Source organism: Acanthaster planci, linkage group LG07, assembly GCF_054643075.1.
Source record: "Acanthaster planci isolate LZ-2023a linkage group LG07, COTS_SCS, whole genome shotgun sequence".
Classification (NCBI taxonomy): Eukaryota; Metazoa; Echinodermata; class Asteroidea; order Valvatida; family Acanthasteridae; genus Acanthaster; species Acanthaster planci.
In genome coordinates, this window is record NC_141783.1 from 14432932 (window position 1) to 14455360 (window position 22429).

Genomic DNA, 22429 nt, shown 5'->3' on the forward strand with positions numbered 1-22429 from the left:
ACCAACTAAAAAGGTTGAACAAGTGTTTGAAAGAGCCGTCTCTCTGACCACCCCCCCCGTTCTTCTTGAGGAAAAATTAGTCTACAAAAATTGGAGTTTTTCCGCGGGGGTGTAATGGCATAACTGAGGTACACTTTTGCAGAGGTCCCGGGGGGGGGAGGCAATGGGTTTCACTGCACAGGCCTTGACTTAAGCAGGGCCTGTGCCCCCCCAATTAAGTTACAACACTGAGGAGAGGCAGACAGATCACCATTTTTTTGTTAAATTTGTCCACTCAATGACCGTTTTATGACTGCATTAAGAAAGACAGGGGGAAAAAAGGTGTACACATAAATAATTACAAAAATTTGAAACACTGTCTTCAAAAATCCACATAATTTTTAATCTCTCCTTCAGATAATTGACCATGATTAGCTACAAAATCAGAGAATAAAATAAGGCAGAACATTGCTCATCTCCACTCCTATATTACTGCATCTGAAGTTGACGTAACCAAAGAGGCACAAGAGCCATGAATCCATTCAATTACTTAAACTTCCAAAACTGAAAGGCACAGTAGTACGTGGGATAGAAAAAATAATAGCACGAGAATGCCAATTACTCTATCAAGCTATTTTGCACCATCTCCAGTTAGCATATGAGCTGGCTTCCCCGTGTCCCCCTCCCCCAGGCACTGTGCAACGGCTTTTGAACATCAAAAATGCTTCATTCAATTGAAAATTAATTTTGTTGGTGATAATTCCGTCTCCAGTGCAAATTACTTTGTTGTGCATGTTCAAGTCAGTCTGCATGCATTTCTCGGTAATAAGGACTGTTGTGATTTTTAATCCTGTTTCCACAACATTTTGGACCCTTGAAAAGGTTCCTCTTCCAACCAGAAATGCTCATCTCTGATGATGACTTGCATAAAAAACAACAGAGAAATCGCATTAAGGATGACTTACTTACACATGTTCCTGATATACAAATCTGCCGTATTACAACTGCTCGCTATAAAAGATAAACACAAAATGCATCAAAATGGAATGGTTCTTGATCACACCTAAAACACGTTTATGTTCAGCTAAAAGCATGAACTATATAATCAACAGTTGTGTACATCAATGCGAGCGTTTCTCTTCAGTTACTCCCCCCCTTCACAATAAACCCACTCTGACAAGACAGTATGGATACCACTTAACCCCCATTCTAAAGAGCTTCTCTTATTCAATGGATCTTCTGTGGGTGACACTTTTCATGCAGCATTATTTGGCTTTAAAAAAATGCACAATTAATGCCTAGCCAACTCCATGTACATGAACAGTTTTTGGGTTTCCCAACAGTTGTAATTCATAACATCTGTGCAGGTGTTTCAACAAATTGTTGAAATATAGCCATGGTGCCAATGCAACATCATCAATCATTTGAGTCCGTAGTCTGAACGTATGCAAGATAGGTGCATGCAAATCAAGTTTCTGCCCAAGATTCACGGACAATGTAAAAATACAACACCAATCTTTTACAACCAGTGTTCATATTCTCATCATATTCTCATAAATTTGACTGTATCATGACATGGACATTACATATCCCGCCCATGGCTACCTTGTGAGGTTCCTAAAGGGCATGATCAAAACACTCCCAATTTGACATCAACAAAGAACTCAGAAGGCAAAATGCTACAGAAAACACAGGCTACCATTTTTGTTATATCAGTACAAAAAATGAAATGATGCAATGTGCTTATAAGCTGAAACAACAGAAAACAGACTAAATAGTAAATATCTAGCAAAATAAGGCAACTATAAATCTCATGCAAAATAAACATCTAAAAAAGTAATTACAATGCATAGGTACATTTCCAAAAGGCCGACTACATTTCCTTGTCAGGATTTCCACGTAAGGAACTTCCGCACAGCACGTGGTCATTATCATCTGTAAAAAAAAACCTGTCACTTCTTTTTGATGGATGTGCTTTTTTTTTACAGGATTTGACAAAATCACACAAAAAAAAGGAGAACACAACCCAAAATCAACAGACCAGATTTTTTTCCCCAGAGCAGTACAAAATTCATGACTGGTAACATCAAAGAGCGTGATGACTACACGTAGGACAGTAACAAAAAAGCTGTTTGCGTGAAACGCCTACATCTATTTAAATTAAGTAGTTACATCAGTTAACTGGTAGTTTCCGAGTAAGCATGTTACAAGATGGGAATGGGATTGTAGTACTTTTGTGTACAAATTGAAAGAGGTATTTTGGCATAGAAAGAGCAAGATCAATATGAAAAGGACAACCCTTCCCCAAAGTCCAAAAGTCCAATAGAAGTACCTTTAAGACGTATCAAACTTACACGCATGATGGTTTGACAATTCTCTTTACACAACAGATTCATAATATGAGTAACTCTGCATATGACTTTCTTGCATCAATGATATCTCAGGCCTAATGTAATGGGCAGCTCGACTCGAAGCAGCAGGACACTGACTAGACCACAGCAACACTTCCACTAGACAAACAATTAAGTCTTACCAAAGGGGATTAAACAACCGACATGGTGATCGATGACCAACGTTGTGAGCAGGACCCAATGCCCCAAAATAGCTAGTAAGCAAAAGGTGCTGCTTTGCCGACTGATCTTGCACAGCGAATTCCAGCAACAGACCAGTAGCAATGGACATCAAGTGTGACTGTGTCACATTTGGGTGGATGATCAGCATGGCCTTGCCAAAAATGTGACCTGCTCCCAAAGTTAGCTGAAAGTTGGAATTTTCAAAAATTGAGACATTGGTAATTTTTAATTCAGCGGAAAAAGAGCTTTCCAGTGGTATGTACATGGACCACTCAGGGTAAAAGTATAAGCTGATGATGTGACATTATTCTGGCAGCTTTGTGTCTTTGTTTCCGACACTGTTTCAACATTTCAGACCAGGCCTGAATAATGCTATCATCAAAACTGCTGAGAAAATGACATTTTTAATATATGATCCCGCAAAATATTTAGAATCAAATAGGAGACGGGTTACTCTTCCCAAATATTACAAACCCAAATACTGACCTACACTTCAATATGACTTTGAACGCTCAAAATAGTAAAACTTTCATTTTGTCGTGATGGCTCACAAATGTTGTTGGTGTGGCCAATATTAGATGCACAGATGCTTTAAGAAGTTGCTTCTTGTCCACTCTTTAGCAGAAAACTACGGCCTGAAGTGATGCTGACACTGAACTTGAGGAATAAGGAATATGTGATCAACGATGGAGGGAGTAGTGTAATCTTTAAGACAAATCATAAACAACATTTCTGGAAGTAAAATTCAACATTCTAAACCCCTACTACTACAGGAAAGTTAAATGTTTTCCCTTTTCGCACCGACAAAGTAGCTTTAGAAACTCTGAAAAATATGTGCACTGCACTGCAGGTTATGGCTGGGACCAACATTTCCTTGAAATACTCAGCTGATCCTTCGCGCCTGTTCCACCCTGCAGTGCTTTGCTCATGCCTGGCCAAGATGACATTGTCCAGCCAAAGAAAGGCAGAGGAAGTGATTTTTCATTGTTTGGTAATAAACTGTCCAAAGTAAAATATGCTCAAACTGAAACCAATTTATGTCATTTCCTTGATGGAAAACCCAACACCTGTTAAGTTAATTACAAGAACCAGCTCAATCCGTTTACCTCTATGATTACCCCCCCAAAAAAACAAAAACATCATATACACGTACAATTGCGTCCCTCTCAAAAGACTACTGCCGAGCAGACGTGACCACCGTGTTATGCCCAATCTTTCTTGATGTCAAAACTCCACTCCCATTCCAGGTAGATATTCTTGTCATCATCAGTGAATTTACTCTTGACTGTGTAGTGGCCACGGGCCATCATGCCTGCGGGAGCTTCGTCCTCAGGCGTTCCATACTCATACACCTCTGTCTTGGGTCCGTAGCTGCCCACCATCAAATTGTCCTTGCCGACTGCAAACAATAGGAGGAATAAAAAGGCTGTTTCATTCAAATGTTGGGGGTTATGACTTTTTAAAACCTGACAGAAACAGATGTGCACCCAACACAGCTAAATACATGGCAGTTAAATTTTATTTTATTACATCTCTGCCTTGGGCTATTTGTTGGATTTTCCTCACCTGCAGTGTCTCAAATTTTGTCAAAATGTGTGTCTTCGCCTGAATTTGTAGGACATGGACAGACTCAGCGCACCATTTTAATTTTGATGGACATTTGTGCCTAGTTCAAAAACAAGATCTTAAAGGTGTAGAAGACATTTTTAGGTAGGGCATAAAAAGGAGCTCTCAACCAAATAGATTTGGAGTAGAATCTCACTGTCACCAGTAAATGTGCATTCATTTAATTTGTAGCCTTTGAACTGCGGCTACAAATTATCCAGCACTTGTGTCCGCCAAGTAAGAAATGAAAGCCTATGTTACAGCCTTCGTTACACCGAGGATATTGTGCTTCTTAGCTTTCTGTCAAGCAAAGGCTGCCCAGGGAATTTGTGGTGGACTGTTGTAAGAAGTGTGACAACTGCTCTCTGACCAGGTTTCACACATTACTCATTACAGGTATTTTACAGCACATAGCGCCCTACAAATACCAATCCGCCTCAAACAGAAGCACCCCCTCATCAGTTGAAAACAGCGGCATTGGTTGGGAGTGTTCACTTTGTTGGTAGTGCACGGCAGTCCCACTTACATAACCCGCACGCAATAAAAGTATCTGCAAGCATTTTTTATTTGATAACTCCAATTGTACGTGAGACGTTACAAGATATGGTGCTACACAGGAACTGAAAAATACGAGGATGTTTTGTCGAAGTGGTCGTCAAAATTAGACTGTTAATTAAATGTTTCCCTTAAAGAAATAAATACACACGGAAGGAATTCTTCCCACATTATTTGTTTTGTGGATTTTTCTGTAAAACGAAGTAATTCTGGAACGTCAGGGTAAACTGTCAAGTGTGTGAGGTTGATAAATAAGAAACCTAAACAGAAATTAGTTTCTTTGGTAGGCCACCATTCTAAGCTTAATTCTAGCCCTGGATATAGCCTCATATTTTCCATGCTACACTGTGATTTCAGACTGATGGATCGCTGGTTCACAGCTAATGACGTGCCAACATGAAGCGCGGGTACCAACTGGCCTAGCGTAAAGTGAGCGCTACACAAATGTCTGTGTACTCGCTAATACTAGGGGGTTTGCTGTGAGAAAACAACCATATATTGGTAGTTTATGCAAAATGAAATTTCATTCAAGATGAGTTTTTCATCAAGTTTTTCATCATCACGTGTCGCTTGAAAAAATCTGTAGAATTTGTACAGAAAGGCTTCATCCAAGACAGAAAAATCCTAAACAAAAACAACGCCCCTGCAGCAATATTCAAAAGGAGATTTTCACTGTGTTTCAAGCATGTCAAGTGAGTATGTGCCAAATGACACACCCGACCAGCATCCAGCCTTTGTCAAAGATACGCCAGGAAGATCCACCATTTTACAGGAGGTACTCGAGACATGCAAGATGTAAATAAACGTCTACTAAGCCAGAAAATCCAATCTGACCGGCCTCCACACGAGAGAACCGGTACATGCTTTGTGAGTGAGCTTGTGAGCAGGGGAGAGGGGTCCACACAAGAGACGACGATCTTTTCATTCTGCATATGTCTGCCGGGACAGGACACACGATGTCCGTTCTGTTGCAGCAATGCAAACATTTTTGCACACCTTGATGGAGAATGGAGTGAGCCAAGCCAGCAAGTGCCAGTTAGTTTGGACTTGATCCACAACAGGGGAGATGAGCAAGCCATGTGTTCAGACCCCTGTGAGCACAATTTCTGCACAGTCTGCACAGCGTACATTCAAGAGAGACACGTCAAATTTGATGTGTCCAATGTGCAAGGCCGACATAAAGTACAAACAAATCACAAAGAGTCCCCGAGTACTGACTATAAAACGTGACAACCTGCTGGTTGTTTGTAGCAAGTGCCAGAAAATTGGAAAACTGTAACATGCATGCGGTTAAGTTAATCCACCCACCCCAAGTTCACAATTGTCAAGGCAGCACAGATTCAATCAAATGAGTCAGAAACAGAAAAAAAATTGCTACAGCTGCAAAAGTGCTGAAAGACCTGGCGAACTACCACAAGTATAGAGACCCCATACCAAAAATTGTTAAAGATGTTGCTGACAAATGGACTTGGCTCAAGCTAAAACGTGACAATCATGTAACTACCATTACAACTGGTGGTCAGGTAAATTTTCATTTCATGATAAAGTTCAACTTTATTTCAAATTGCTCTCAATCATTTAACACATGCTAGTAAAATAACATTGAAGCTTCACAACTGCATATTTGATGATTTAAATAGAGAATTTATCAACCTCACAGGACCTAATTGCATTTACTAAAAGCAGTAAATCAATTCATTAGTTACAATACATTCTCATTACAAATGGAGATGCATCTGTTAAATATTTCATAGCTGGACGTGTATCAAACTGGCCAATGCAATTTACCATCTTAAAAACAGCCTACATATACGCAAGTGACAACAAAGAAATCAACGGTATCCCATGATGCTACTGAATCCACTGAAGCTGGCACGAAGACTCAGCTATTATCAGCAGAAATATCCCTCATTATGATGCAAGACTGCAAACTGGCTTGGACTCAGCTTAGAAAATTAAGAAGGTACAGTATGACTATGAAATAAAAGTCATAGGAAACCAGTACAAGTAAGTGATAATGGACATGTTTTGAAAATTACGTATTCAATCCTAAAGTTTTTTTGGGGGGGGGTTGGGGGAAAGCCTAAATTATCATTTACTGTTGCAGAGGAAACAATCTCAATAGGCCTTTTGTGAGTTAAATTTGAATAAAATCTGAGTTATCTGATTGCACATAAACATAATGATTTGAATTCCCCAGACTAAAGACACTGTTGCTATACCTCGTGATTCGGGGCAAGCTTTTGCATAGCGACCACTATCTCTGGAATGGACTGGTTCCTTTGTGCCCATCTTATTGAGAACAGTGTCTTGTTGCAAGGCATCTCTTATGTCACTAAGCAAAAGCTTGCCCCGAATCACGAGGTATAGCAACAGTGGTTTTAGTAAGGAGAATTTTAGTTGTTATGTTCACATGAATTTAAAGAACCCAGTGTACCAGATTTGGGTCAAAGTTAACTCGCAAAAGGTTTATTTGTCCAGTATTTTCATTATTTACAGGTACCTGAATGAATCAAAATGTCTGCCATCAGAAAGAGGACTGAACAGAAGCACCTTCTAAAGGACTACCTTCAAGGGGAAATGGCTGAACTCCTTTTCACCAGTGATAAGGCTGATGGAGTAAATGGTCTCTCTACAAGACCTGTTCCCTTTGCTTTTGTTGGGGACCTCACAGAGCAGAAAAAGATTTTGTCTTCCAATTAAAGCCAGCAAAGAGACACTGGTGTCTGCTTTCTAAAGGGAAAAACACAGTTGAATTTTTGACAGCCTGTGACTGTTCTAAAACAGATAGGTTAACATGATATATGTACATGTATGATAAAATGTGCATTAATCGGGGCTCTTCAATGTCTCTGCCAACAGAAATGGTACTCTGACGTGACATGAGGTAGTTATTCCTGAAGACAAAATATGGATAAAAGTTGGGGGAGATAAGGGTGACTCTTCCTTTAAAATGGCATTTCAAATTGTCAATGTGAGCACCCAAACTCCCTTCAAAACACTGTAATGTTCGCCAGCTTTGACGCGAACATCCCACGGGTCCTTCCTCCAACGTTCCAACAGATTGCAAAACTGGGATCTGCAAAGTGGAAGTAAGCTGGTATTAATTTCTATGCACAATGAAAGTTCAATATTATACACTGCACATACATACACATGGCTCTGTTTTCAATTTTAGAATAAGAGAAATACTGAGTAAAGTTGTCTTCTATCTTTAGTAAATTGCCCAACAATATCTAAATACCCCTTTGCAAATTTTTTTTTGTTTTGAATTTCCCTTTTTTTTTCATTTTTTAGACAACGGTCAATTCCCTTTTTTCCAATGCCAGCATAATTTTACTCACATGAAGTGCATGAAAAACACCATTGGTTTTGTTTTCATTGAACAGCCCCTTGTTATAAAAGCACTCACCGCTGTTCCCCTTAAAGTGGCTGAGAAAAGCCTGACGGATGACATCCCCTTGGCAGCACATGACAAAGTATGACGTGAAGCTGCTCAACTTAGACTACACCTCCAGGAGCTCTTCATGAAGTTTGCTGATGTTCACAAGGGAATAAACCACAGCTTTGCAGCAACTCAACAGCAGATAAACTGCGTTGGTATGCACACAAATTGAAGTTGTTTCACCAAAAAAAGCAGAAAGTCTCACCTCAAAAAATTTCCTGCTTACTCTATTTGGAAAAATTAAACATTCCTTATTGTTTTGCAATTAATCCTGTTTCCAGAGACGAGTATACCAAACTTCATGGCCACTTAAAGGCAGCTTCTCCCAGAATTACTCCAAAACCTCACTGGAAGATCACTCGGTCGAGCAATTAACCAAATTCAAAGTGGGGTTTGGGTTACTAAATGAAAGGGGAGAGGGGGCCTGATACAGAATTCAACCATACAGGGAGGGCTGTACAAGGAATGGGGGAGAACTTCAAAAGCTCATGGCCATTATGTGCCACCATCATGTCTCCACGTCTCCTGAAGTTCGGAAGGAACCTTCCAATACCTGAAAATGCAACAAGAAAGCAATAAACTGCACTGAACCATGCAACAAGTCAACCATCATGCTTTCTTCAAGGCATGCCTAACCTTGTCAAAGTTAACTTTACTTACATGTTGTCATTTGATTGATTTTACAGTGCGTTCAGTTTGTTAATTACCCTGCCTCAGTATCCGTGCAACATGTACATGTAATGCATCTACCCCGGTACAAGCACACTCATGTATACAAGTACCTTAGTTGCATATGCAGCAGTTTTTTTTCCCATGATGCATTACATGTATGTGTAAGATTAATATACACACTAAACTTTGAAAAAAAAATTGAACACTTGTTACTGCCAGACATCAACATAACAGTGTTTATATCGTTACGTGTAAGCAGGGCATGCAGGTTTACACCATTAGAGCACAACTCAGGAGTTTTAGAATGTCATAGCATGTAACATGAATTGTTAGGAACACTGAAACTTGGGACTACATATGCATAACCGGGGAAACTTCATCCTCGACATGACTTAACCTGTAAATACATGAATAACTTTCGACTTGACACTTGGTGTGTATTGGACATGATTGGCTTGTGATAAAAGTGAATGCTTAAAATTTATGAACATGAAAAATCATTAATCTGATCTGAAGCCAGCATCTTTGTCTGGTCCGTATCTTGATGAGATTCCCCTGCCAACATACAGTGTAGGTTAACCATGTATATGTAAATACATAACCGAAGGACTAAAATTTAACGTCTTACTTTTTAAGCCTGGCAGCAGTCATGAGAGTCTGTGAGTACAAAAGCAGGTGCTTAAACAAAAGCTCAGAGAATTTCATTGAAAATGTAGATTTGCCATATATAAGAATAAACTTGGATAACTGCGTAACAAGTAATAAAGCATTCTTTATTATTCCTTTTAAAAGTAAATCCAAGTTTAAAGGTGCAAAATTGGAGGGAGGAACAGGCATGTATATGATGAGTTCAGGTGAAATCTTCATACAACAGTCGTTTAACGCCCCTTGTCGTGTTTGTTAGTGCATGAGAATCTTTATTACCAGCCTACACAACGACTGTTACATGTTTCAATACCCGAATTGCATCGTGTTTATAGAGCACAAGAAAAATCAGACTTTCATGCAATTGAAAATATCTAATTTTTATATTTACCTTCAAAATCCTCCATTTGACCATCTAGAATCACGTCTGTAAGTGTCCCCAACGTGCCCAAATAGCCAACGCAATGCACTGCACGACCGACACGCCTTGCATGCGACGACGACTCGAAACAAATTTTTCTTTACATATCAAGTTGTTGACTCAGTTTTCACTAAACAATGAGGGCCTACATTTGGTGTTCACATCATATCAAAAATGATGTCGAATCTGTCAATATATCATTGATTCAACTCTCAAACCACTATATTTCTCTTCAATACGTGACTTTTTTTGCAGAAAAAATACGATACACATTTATCAACCGTACACCCGCGGTTGCAACATCCCATATTGTAAGTGCACAATGCAGGCACTTGTACACAAAGGATTATGGCAGTTCCTGGTACATGGCCTCATTGTGGCTTTTAAAACTTTATATAGTCATCTGTTCCATATTCATAAAGAAAATACGATCAAACTTTTGCATTTTTTAGTGGGGCATTAAAATTCCTGGACACAACAAGAGGACGCTATGCATAATGCATGAGAGGGAAGTGGGAAGTAGTTATTTTACGCGTGAAATGGCCATGAGCGATGTGACCATGATGCGTTCTAATTTCCCAGTCATTCGTAAACCCACCAATTCAGTTCTGACCAAAGGCGCCTCTGCTGCTAAGAAAATAGCACCCTTTCTTAGTCAAGCTCAAGGCCCATAAATGGTTGTTATTTTCACTCACCTCTGATTCCCTTTCTGTGAGTAGTCTGGAAATACCTCAGACCAGAAACAATCTCACGCTGGACCTTTAAAGGTAACAGAAACCAAAGGGCATGTACAGTAAGACATTGCTGTATTAAGGTACCACAGAGAATTCTGTTGTTCATACAAAGAGAACCAAATATGTAGGAGAGCGGAAAAGTCCTAGGAGTGATGAAATGTGTCCGTCATTCATCAGCTCTTGAAGGTGTTCAATTCAAGCCAGAAATAACTTTACACACAACTCGCTTCTTGCCGTGTAATTTCTTGCTACAATTTTTGTAAGCATACGGACACTAAATAAACTTGAGAGCAACAAAAACTCAAAGAGTATATTCATAAAACAATAGCTATATTACTCATTTCTTAATTTTTCAAAAATGTAAGGAAGCTAAATAAACTAGAAGGCCAGTACACAAAATCAAGATCATATTGATGAAAACATACTTTTCTATAACTTTTTAGAAAACATACATGTCTGGACATTAAATGAAAACGAAGCTGGCAAACAAAATAACAGTCAACATAAGCCATGTTGATGGAGTAACATCAGTACATGTGTTACGAATAAATTGTCGTAGACATAATTGATGTGCAAAAAAATAAACATGTCTAAACTCAGGCAAGCAAAGCTATTGGGCTATCATATTGTTGAAACAAAGGCTGTCAAGTATGAATGAAAAGGAGAAAACGATGAAGATAGGCATCATAATTGTTGAGCGATTCCAGTGTGACTCAGCCCACCAACTAGTTACGAATATGTCAGCTAATTCCAAATCATACAATTACATCATTCACATTATGTACACGTCTGTATTGTTGCCACACTCTTCTTTGTATGTGTGACGCAGTCCTTCAGGACACTGCATTGTTTGTGCTGAGCCATGCGTGAATTTAGGCTTAAATTAAGGACTAATCCAATTTGACGCGATAACTTCAGCAGGACGCATACCTCCCTTTGGCTAATCACGACACCCTATTGGTCGAAGAGGCATGTAATGCATGCGTACATGTACTACCTGTCCACGAGCATTGTGCCACCGCAGTAACGGCTTCTTATTTTGGTTATTGACTTACACTATACTGAAAAATCATTCATGCTGCTCGATAATATCATAAACACTGCCTCAACATTATTGACAGAAACTGCCAAAGGAAATTAATTAAGGAAGGAACACATTCAAGGGAGAAATGGAGGATTTGGAGCACTAAGGCAGGATCCAGTCTTTACATGGAGCCAGTCAGACGTGACAGCTTCATAGCAAGTGGTAACGACTCACCCTGAATTTTATAAAAATCCTGTAAGGGGTTCCTTCTTTGATCACAAATGGGCTGTCCTTCAACTTCGAAGTATCACCTTTGAACGAACCAAAAAGATACAAACGTATCAATAAATATGGCTAAACCTAGAAATATGAGTTATCACAGTTGAAAACAGACATGGGTCGCTAACAATTTAGGCCGTGTCCGAAACGCGCTTCCAGAGCTACGGCTGGGTCTATTGTCTGCGCGTCTCCACGCATTTCCAATGGAGCGAAGACCTAGACCTAGCTCTAGACAAGGGTTTGGGATGCAGCCGTAGCTTTTCAGCTATGGTGCATCTCCTTTTTTAACTAAAAAATGTGTATTTAAGAAAAAGTGCATCACAAGTATTTTGCTTTTGAATCCCTTTCAAGATAAGGACCGTCAAGGGGGAACGGAAGATTTTTCACACACAGGAAAATTGCCAATAGACCGATCTCTTAAGCCCCACCCCATTGTTTTCTGACTAATCATGGCTGTGCACGAAAGTCCAACATACGTGCACGTTTGAATGATGCATGCGGGTGGAACTTGTAGTGTGGCTTTGGAGAAGGGCACACATTAAGTGCCCAAGTGTGCAGTGGGCAGGGCTTACTGAATCGATTTACTGACTTCGTGCATTCTGAGCATAAAGGTAAAAACTTTAGGGTTGTTTTGGCTAAGCACTTTTCCCTCACCTTCCACCTCTGTAACCCGAGGTTCAAATTTCTTCTACTGTGGGTCAGCATATGGATTGGGTTTTCAGTTGATCAGTTTTACCTGATTCTGTGGGTTTCCTTGGGTTATTTGTCCGGGATTTCCTCCCCCCCTCTAAAATAGAACATTTCTTCATTTTCTTGTGCACTGTTATTTTACAATCACCCTTAAACTGATGCATCATTGTCTCATGAATATGAATATGAACATGAACTGAACTAGGATAATGTTCAAACCTCCATCTCACAACAGAGATGTCAACAATCAGGTTATTGCCACAAAAAAAGCACTGGGTTGCTGAGACAGTAGCTCCTCAATATAGCATTCTGGGCATGGCAGATTTTATACTAGCCTTTTTGAGATATGGTTGCCAAACAGGAGTACAATATCATGGCCTATTTCACAGCGCTGCTTAGCACATGATTTTATGCTTACAGAGGCTCCACGTATTTCATGGAGACCATAAAACAGTAAGCACAGCCAATGGCATACTAACCTTGGAGGAGAAATTTGCTTAAACTTAGTGACGTAACTATAGAAATATCTGTGCATGCGCAACCGTTAGCATAGCCATGCCAAGCACCGCCATGAAATAGTGCTTGGGGTTAGCAAATTTTTCTGCTTAAGTTAGCATGACTCTTCTGCTGACTGTTAACTACTCAGTGCCGGGGTTCCCGGTACCGGAGAGCTTGGCTTTGTACACCTAACCGGGGTGCCCGAAATCGGACAAAAGAGCTGGGCCTTGTAACAAAAAAACATAATCAGAGCAAATGAACGAGCTGCTGGGAAATGCCAATCAATTTTCATATGCTGTCAGCACAGAGTGCAAGTCCGTTTTGAAACAGTATACCATTGTTTGCGGCATTCAGTGCCCGCAGATTACCAGCGGGGACAAAAACACTCCAGCGATGAGTGATACAATACTGCTACGTGCTGATCTGGGCACAGTTGTAAAGAAACCACTGCCATTCAGCAATGCACTGGGCCAATTTCGAGAACAAAGGAAATTATGCAACCCTGCACAATGTGGGCTCTCTTTTACTGGGTAGCATGCCTGGCTGCGATACTCAGGCGTCAATGGAGGTTGCCTGTCAGATTAGAGTAGCCACCAGACAGTCATTTGTGTGGGAGTAGGCGTCCAGTAAATGAAGATACACATGTATGAATTTTTGAAGAATTTTGAAAATGGAAATCTTGAAAATTGCCAGCGAACTCGTCTTGCCTATGCAAATTCCACCCAGCAGGAAGTGGTTAAGCAGCTTTGTGAAATTGGACCATGATCTAAGTTAACCCTTGTAAGTCCTTTTTTTAAAGCTGTATTTCAATGTTTATGTTTTGAACAGTTCCTTACAACAGGTGCTCACACGTTCTACCCTACTGGCAAAGCCTCATGGTCAAGAGCTGCTGTGCATTGTTAGATTTCCATGTGGCTGTCAACACTGGTGACATGATAAATGTTCTGTGACAAGACTTGTGTTTTACGTGCACATGTACATCTCATTGTCATTTGGCCATTAATGCAAGGTGCCTCCAGTCAAAAAGATAATGGACGAGGTTAGGGTAAATTACAATTTAGAAGAAGTTGACTTACCAGTCAAATCAAGACAAATACGTTCATGGCCAACAGGAGCAAAGACAAGAGCCTTCACCAGTACATTTGGCCCGCCTTCATCTACGGAAACATGTAGAAAAGAATCTTCTTTAATAGAACATGTGAACATACTTCCGGGCCTGACACAGCAGCAAGTCCATTTAGAACCAGTGCCAACTGAACAGGGTGAAATTAGGCTCTGACACTGAATATTACTACGATCTCATTTGTCCTTGGAATGAATAAAAGTCTGCACATCTGTATCATCTGCCTGTCTGAGCACTTTCTCTAATTTCACCCTTCCCCATCCCTTGAATGTGACTTGATGAAGATGCATAGTGGTGAAGCCAAAGGGGGACAGGTGCTAGGGAGTCTCCCCCCTCCCTGGGAACTCTTGTCCACCTCCCACCCTCCCCCCACCACCACCTCAGCAACATTGGAATTACAAACTCCTTGGCACAGATAAGCATGGCTGGCCATCAGGGGTAATTCAGGAATGCTTTCAAGATGGACACGAAGGGGCATTTTTAAAAATGTCTTTGTGATTTGTACGCTATACATGTAAATACATGTATACATTATCCATACGATGGAGCTACATGTAGGCTTGTGGGAAGTGCCAAAAGGTGACTAATTACCCTTAGCTGATTAGGAAATACTTTATCACATTTTATCAGTAAAACTTGTCAGTTTCTTTTTCATTAAAATTTACTTTTTACTGCATCATGCTCCTTAAACTTACATTTCCTTGCTTTTTTTGCAAAAGCAATTTTAAAACACAGGTGAATTTAAAATGTGTGTTGCTTTACTTTGTTAATCTTAGTGATAATCCTGTACAACATCCACCTGGTTACTTCTCTCATGAATTTAAGTCATTTTGCATCAAGTTGGAAGAGTGAACATTAAATCAGTACAAGCTTATAGGAATAGACAAATGAAGCATTTAACACATTATTTGTATTTTAAATTTGCTATACAATAATAATTATTAGACAAAACACTTTTTTCTACACTCACTGAGTGACTGAAGCAAACATTTAAAAGGCCCCTCAATGTTTAGTACTAGACCAACAGCTTTACCGTTTTGAGCTCAGATGTGCCAGTGTACACATATTGACCTACCTTCAACTTTTTCCGCACCAGCCAGTAATGCTTTCTTGTATCTGACCAGGCTTTCATCATCAGCGTCCAGCTCTTGGATCTCCGCCACGGACTTCTTCTCCGGTGCCTTGTAGCCAGGAGTCAACTCCTCGCTGTCATCGACCTCTTCGACCCCAGCAGGTGCAGCTTCGGGTTCATCTGCCATTCTTACTGCACTCTGAGAGTGGGGGAGAACGCAAAAGAGAAAGGGTTGATCCAGTTATTACTAGGACAGAGACTTCCCTTTTGAAGTGGCACAATGGAAGTCAGCCTCTGAAGTAGACAATTCTGTTGAACTTGTAACAACGCATGTGGCCTACATGCAGCAGTTAGGATTTGTGATGAACCAGAAACATTTTACTGCCCATATTATGAGCGGTAGAATTAAATACAAGCCTAAAACTTGCATTTGGCAACAAAAACGTGAGGGGAGGGAAAAGAACAAAAGGTGGGGTGCAACTGCCCCTCCCCCGGTCGATACGCGTGAATGCTGACTCAACACCATGAAATCTCAGAGTCGGTATACAGGTAGGCAAGCTTGATGAAATTTGAGAGGAATTCTTTCATAAACTGCACATAAACTGTAGGGAGATAGTATTCCTGTCTGGACCCCGTCGTTTCCATATTACACAAATAAATGAATGTTTATGAGTGCAATGGTAAGAATAATTTCATGAGGTGACAAATGAAATGTTTGATTGAATGAGGTGAAGCTGAGCGGAACGGATCATTTCGTCTGTCACCTCATGACATAATTCTTACCAACGCACAAATGTGAAACATTCATTATTTCTTTCATATAATACCTGTATTCTGTTGAGAGAACAAACAGCTCCCTCTCTCATGTCAACACCTGTCAGTTTGCTAAACAGATTCATGTCTGAAGTGCCATCCACTTGTAGTTCAATATAATTAGACTGGTTTCCAGTTTATTTTCCTCTTTCTTACAGGGAATGAGATATACACTACCCTCCAAATGTTTGGGAACATGATGAGTAAACAGATAGTTTTGAGTACTGCATGATATTAATGAAATATTCGTGTTAGTTGTCGGAGGTTTTCAGCAGTGAAGTAGATTCTAATGATGTAACAGTTGTTTCTAGCTTAGTTTGATTATTTTATGGTAAGGGTATTCCCCAAAGTTGGTTGATTTTGCAGAATTCGGTGTTCCACACCTGGAAAGTGCAGTATTCACATTTCTTTATTGGGAGGTGACCTCGGGATAACAACAGGGATTGGGGCGTGGCCAGTGTTAGTAGCATAACTGAATGTTATTACAATGATATTGGGGCACAGTGCTGTTACATAATCAGAGGTTTAAAATGCCTAAAACATGGTCCTCTGCCCTTATATTGATCTGGACAATCTGAAGCTTACAGTAACGGCTAAATCCGGGGAGATTTCCTAAGAAACACACCAGTCCCTAGTGGTTTTACAATCTGAAGGCTATAGCATTCGCAAAATAGCAAGCAAACTGAGTATCTCTCTTCATGGACTCCACACCTGCCGTGCAAGGAAAGCTTGAGACTGGAAAAGATGCGGCAGGCCAAAGATTGCCTCTGAAGCAGAAGATTTATAAGCACATTAGAGTTTGCGGCCAGCGATACAGATATTTGACAATGTTTGACACGTCCAGAAATTACTTCAGAACTGAACAGCACATGTAAGCAAGCTGGAGAGACAGCTGTTTCTTCATCCACAGTGCGGCATCACCTCAAAGCTACAGGGTTGATGGGGTGAGTATCTAGGAAGAAGCCACTCCTCAAGAGAAAAACAAGGTGAAAAGGTATGCTTGGGCTAAACTGGACCACAGAGCAATGGAGGAAGGTACTGCAGTCAGACGAATTAAAATTTGAAGTATTTGGCTGTAAGAGACGGGTCTACGTTCGACAAAGACCTGGGGAAAGGTTGAAATCACAATGCAAAACCCACAGTCAAAGGGGGAGAAGTGTAATGGTGTTCAAAGCGCCGTCAATACATCGATATATCGATATTATCAATATGGGTTTGATATCGATATCGCCAATGTTAGTTATTTGGTAATATCAATATATCAAAAATATACGATTTCGGAAGAAATATCGAAAATAATTAAACTTCGAAAACATTGATAGTGAAAAATATATCGAAAATATCGCTACTGAGGAACGAACTTTATTAAAAAATACAAAAATGCATCATCACATTACTGTAATTTTCGATAAGCTATGGCTTACATGTACATTGGTTCTCTCTGAGTGAAAAATGTCCCCGTAGCTCTGGGTGGCTAAATTCAGTCACCTATCTCAGTCTTGCACTCAATAATTCACGTACACTTTGCCTTGAAAATATCACAGATTTATCCTCCAAAACAGGATTACTTGCTATTTAAACGTCTGTAGACTAGAACCATGTGCTGATGATATTGCTATGCACGGCATGGCAGCGTGTATCCCATCCCATGTAGGCAACGTACGCAATACGGATGCAAGAACATGTCGCCAAAGTGAATTGGATCACACCATTACGGTGTAGGAGTGTACCCTTAGAACAATTTACCAGCAATTCACCACGCCTGCTATACCTTGAAAATTAACATGAATAAAATTTGATATATCGATATGGGAAATCCGATATATCAGTATCAGCCAAAATACGATATCAACGGTGCCTAAATGGTGTGGGGTTGTACTGGGGCAGGCAAAGTTGGCAGTTTGTATCAAGTGGAAGGAATTCTCAACTGGCATGGATATCACAATATTCTCCAATATCAAGCCATTCCCTCAGGACAGCGTCTGATTGGTGCCAACCTTGTCATGCAACAAGACAATGACCTAAAGCATACATGGATGCCCACGCGGTGTAAAGTCATATTTGGAGAAGAAAGGGTCACAAGGAGTGTTGATTGTCATGGACTGGCCTGCCCAGTTACCAGATTTAAACCCTATAGAGTTGCTGTGGGAAGAACTGGACCATAAAGTAAGGGAGAAATGCCCAACGAGTCAAACACATCTGTGAGAGCTACATGTACTTCATCAGCGGGCATGGCAAGATATTTCACCGGATTATCTGGAAAAATTGACGGATGGCATGCCAAGAGTCTGCTGTGAGGTCCCAGTTGCAAAGGGAGGCTTTTTTGAGGAACAGCAGGTCTAGAGTAGTAACAAACATGCAGTAGTTGTTGAAAAAAAAGTATGGCACAAATCATCAAAATAATATTTACTTTTGTTAACAGGCCCAAAAGGGTTAATAATCATGGCATTTACAAAGTAACAGGTATTACCTGTACATGTAGATCATGAGAATGTATTTTACTGCCGAGATTGTGAAGCATTTCACCAGATTATCAATAAAACATGTGTAATGTACAACAAACTTGTTGACTCGTCATGTTCCCGAATTTTTGGAGGGTAGAAATGGGGGCAGCAAACTGTCAAGTGAAAAAAAGTTCTATTCAATGGGGTACGGTCGAATAGAATAAATAATTCAATGACATGATCAACTATCCACCAGTCAGATGGCAGGGGATTTAAGCCGCAAATGTATGAAAAGGCAAAATATTTAACATCACATGAAATATATTAATATTTTTAAAATATTTTCAAATATATGTAGCTTTCGAACTGACAAATATTTTTCCTCCTAGAACTTCAGAGCCTTGAATGTCGATTTAAAGTCACCAGATCAGTTTTCCACTGTTGTGCTTTGACGATAAAGAAAATGCTTGGAATGTCAAAGGTCAAAGATGTAATATTCTGCTGCAGTGGTACTATACCATCCATTTACTTCCTGGTTGTCAGTGGTAAAGAGAAGGGATACCCTTTGTGTTGCCTCTTCAATAAGTATACAATGTACTCTACCTGAATGGTATTGAGGAAACACACAAGCATTAAATTTGGGAATGATGTCTCTTGGGATTGTAGTTTCATGTACATAAACTGAAGGCCTTGATTTGCATTGAGAGACACCTGTGAATGGCAAAATTATCCCTGAAAGAGCTTTCTTGAGCTCATACACTAAACATGTATCAAACACATGACGGCGCCAACCTCAACATACGTGTGCACATCTTTTTCCATATTCAATGTGCATTTCATGAAAAAAGCTCTTCTGCATATTCAAAATATACAAGAAGTACAGGTGTATGGTGTGGTTATTGAGTGTGTCACGAGGAGGTGGTGTGTAAAAGCTCTGATTTTTCGGTAACATGGTTCAAAACCATTATTTTTCTGAAATTTTAGACAGAAGTGGCAGGTCAACTGGCCCCCTGGCAGACTCACCCATTTCCAACTGGCCCCCTTGTCAACTCACCTCCTGGCCAGCAAGAGGCAAGTCGGCGAGGGGGCGACTTGCCCCCTGGGTGAGCCCTTGCCGACTCATCCCTTGGCCAACTTGCCTCCTGACCAACTTGTCCCTCAGAGGGGATTTCACTGGTTTGGACTATTAACTACCCGAAGATTGTCATTTTGAAAGAGGAATATTGAGAATTAAAGGAAGGAACAGGCCTTTTTTTAAATGAGTTCAAGATTTTGGAAACATGGGGAAGATATTTCGATCATCGACAAAGTACAGGGTATCGGCCATCTGTTTTTGTCTTCAAGAGGTAGCCATACAATGGATTGGCTTAATTGAGGGCTTTTTCCTCTAATCCTCATGGTTATTTAATTCTAACGATGCTCGGTGCACACTGCCAGAGAGCTTGCCAAACTAAAATTACACAAGTTTACCTGGTCAGGCACAAACACACAGTTTCCTTCCACCATACAGCAAGGAAACAGGAAACATTAACATGTACAAGGAAGATGGGTCAAGTAATCAATGGCATTTTTGAGATGTAGAAAAGGGAATTTTCTGTTTGTTTTAGATGATGAATTGTGATGCTTAATTATTTAGAGCTTGAAATGTATAGAAATGGGCAGCCTTTTTGGCATTAATTATTTTGTGTGTGCAAATATTAAACATTTTCAGTGGGGACATTTTGACTTCCATTTCATGGCCAAGCTCCCATTTCCCCAAATAAAGTCCCTTTTCGGCCATTCAAACACTGGCCATTCGCACATTGCAAATTTTGAGTCATGCCTTTCTGTGAGCATGTCTGAAGTCCTGACCAACTTTCCCCATTCAACTCCGCATGTTGCTATACGATTTTCGGTTTTAATTCGTGGTCCAAATCACAGTTGACCACACATGCCACGTTGCATGTATGTACAACACTGATACAGCAGCTCAATAAATCAAAATTTTTGTCAGTTCACGCGTATCAAACAACTCATTGCGCTTGCATTGTTAAAACGCCATAACTAGCTGTTGCATGCAGTACATGCATTTATGGCAGCCCGTCAGTCAGTTGTGTCAGCTCAATCGATTGTCTATCAATGAGTAAGTCATCGAGCTTGTACAGAAACATTACTGTGGCAATATACAAATTGAAAGTCACGTCACGGTTACTGTGACTATAGCCGCTACGTTTTCAAAAAAGAACTTGGTCTCATGGTCTGACACCTCCGTTACACCATTTTCAAGAGCTAGAGGTAGCCACTATAAGTTGCACATGTTTTTAGTACATGTACTTTGACCAAAATTTGTTCATCTTGTAGATAAACATTTTTTATGGCTTCACTTTCACTAGTTGAAAGTTTGACTTAAATCCATATGAATATTTTGAAGAACACCGGATGTCATCAAAGTGACAGGACACCGTCACCTGCAAACGAGTCGGATTGGCTGTAGTGAAACTTACTGGGTACGTTACCATAATCTTCACATTTAACTTGCAGAAATCATTTCATGGGGTACTGGTAATTCCCTACCTCTGAACAATCTGCCAGATGGGGGTCTTTCAAATGAGAAATAATTTTTTGCATGTATGGTTTAGTGATGCAGTTTAAGAAAGAAAACAGAATCAGTTGCCATATTGACTTCCCACCACTTCCTCTTTCTCCTAGTTCTTAAATTTTTATTTCAAGTTAAAGTGAGGCGTGAATTTTTATTTTTTCAAATAAATCATAATTAGCATTAATTTGAGTAATTTATATAGGTATTATGAACAAAATTTCTCTTTCTAGATGTATTTCTGAAGAGTCACAAAAAACAGTGCCTCCCGGATCTGCAACCATCGCCAATAAGGAATATCTCAAAATATAAGGTGTTTATCAGGCTCTGTATTTTTTTACGAGGCGAAAGTCAATTGAAGTCCTCATTTAGTGTTCGTATTGGACGTCCAACACCGATCATGAGGGAACAGCAATCATTTATCCATTTCTGGACAATTTAATTCATTTTTGTTTTTAGTCTGTACGGTAAAACTTTAAGCTCTGCTGACATTTTTTCCGCATTCTCACTGGAAAAGCTTTTAATTCGCTCATAGCTACAAAAAGAATAACACAGAACTGATAATTGATCATCAACAGTAAATTAACGTCAGTGAATAATTTTGTTCAAGAGTTTCACGACGAGAAAGTTGGATGCGTAAATATTTGCATGCACAAATTTAGGGTACTCCACGATACCTCACGGGTCACAGGTCCTCTCACATGGCATGGGAAAGTTTGATTTAAAAAGTGGAGTTTGCGTTACCAGATCACCACTGCAAAAACTGGATTAAAAAACACAGAATTCCACGTGAACAAGCATCTGTGAGTCACACGGAGTAGGCCTAGTGAGAACTTAGAAACCAGCCAAACCTAATTAGGCCTACAGCCTACATTTGTTTCCTTACATGCTAGCTCTGCTGAGTGGAATGTCAGTATTCCTTTTTTAACGAACGCTCCATGGCTCCACCCAGTACAGTCATGGAGGAAGGACACAAAGTACGGTAGACATGCAGGCCACAATCACGACATTTGTTTTCATTCACGTTCTGGGGTCTGAACTGCCATGACTGTTACGTCTGTTTAGTTTGTACTCACCAGTTTGAGAAGTCGGATGTAGAAAACTGAAAAGTTATCTTGGTTAAAATACGAGGAAAATTGGGCACAAGACCACGCCTCTACTGCGTTCAGCTAACCTGGTTCAAGAACGTTTAGAACGGCAGCGAGCACTTTGACCACGTCCTGTTGTTTCCGTGTTTTCAACTGGCTGGTAATCTTTTGTAACAGATACTGACTGGTTGTAT

The 22429-nt window shown here is 40.1% G+C and overlaps 1 protein-coding gene and 1 long non-coding RNA gene across 3 annotated transcripts; both read right to left on the bottom strand.

Moving 5' to 3' along the window:
- Positions 1–360: 360 nt before the first annotated feature.
- Positions 361–22392, bottom strand: LOC110980897 (rho GDP-dissociation inhibitor 1-like). Of its 2 annotated transcripts, none has more exons than XM_022237955.2 (6): positions 22224–22392; positions 15319–15514; positions 14197–14277; positions 11888–11964; positions 10591–10654; positions 361–3951 (listed from the first exon to the last, which is right to left on the bottom strand). In XM_022237955.2, the coding sequence occupies exons 2-6, from the start codon at positions 15500–15502 to the stop codon at positions 3755–3757; spliced, it is 603 nt and encodes a 200-aa protein (XP_022093647.1). In that variant the 5' UTR covers positions 15503–15514; positions 22224–22392; the 3' UTR covers positions 361–3754. The 2 variants fall into 2 exon arrangements, with proteins under 2 accessions (XP_022093647.1, XP_022093648.1); XM_022237956.2 differs by lacking the exon at positions 22224–22392 and adding an exon at positions 22034–22173.
- LOC147798655 (uncharacterized) lies at positions 6336–10582 on the bottom strand. Its single transcript, XR_015425998.1, has 2 exons — positions 8125–10582; positions 6336–7791 (listed from the first exon to the last, which is right to left on the bottom strand). It is a non-coding gene; the product is annotated as an uncharacterized LOC147798655 (long non-coding RNA).
- Positions 22393–22429: the final 37 nt, after the last annotated feature.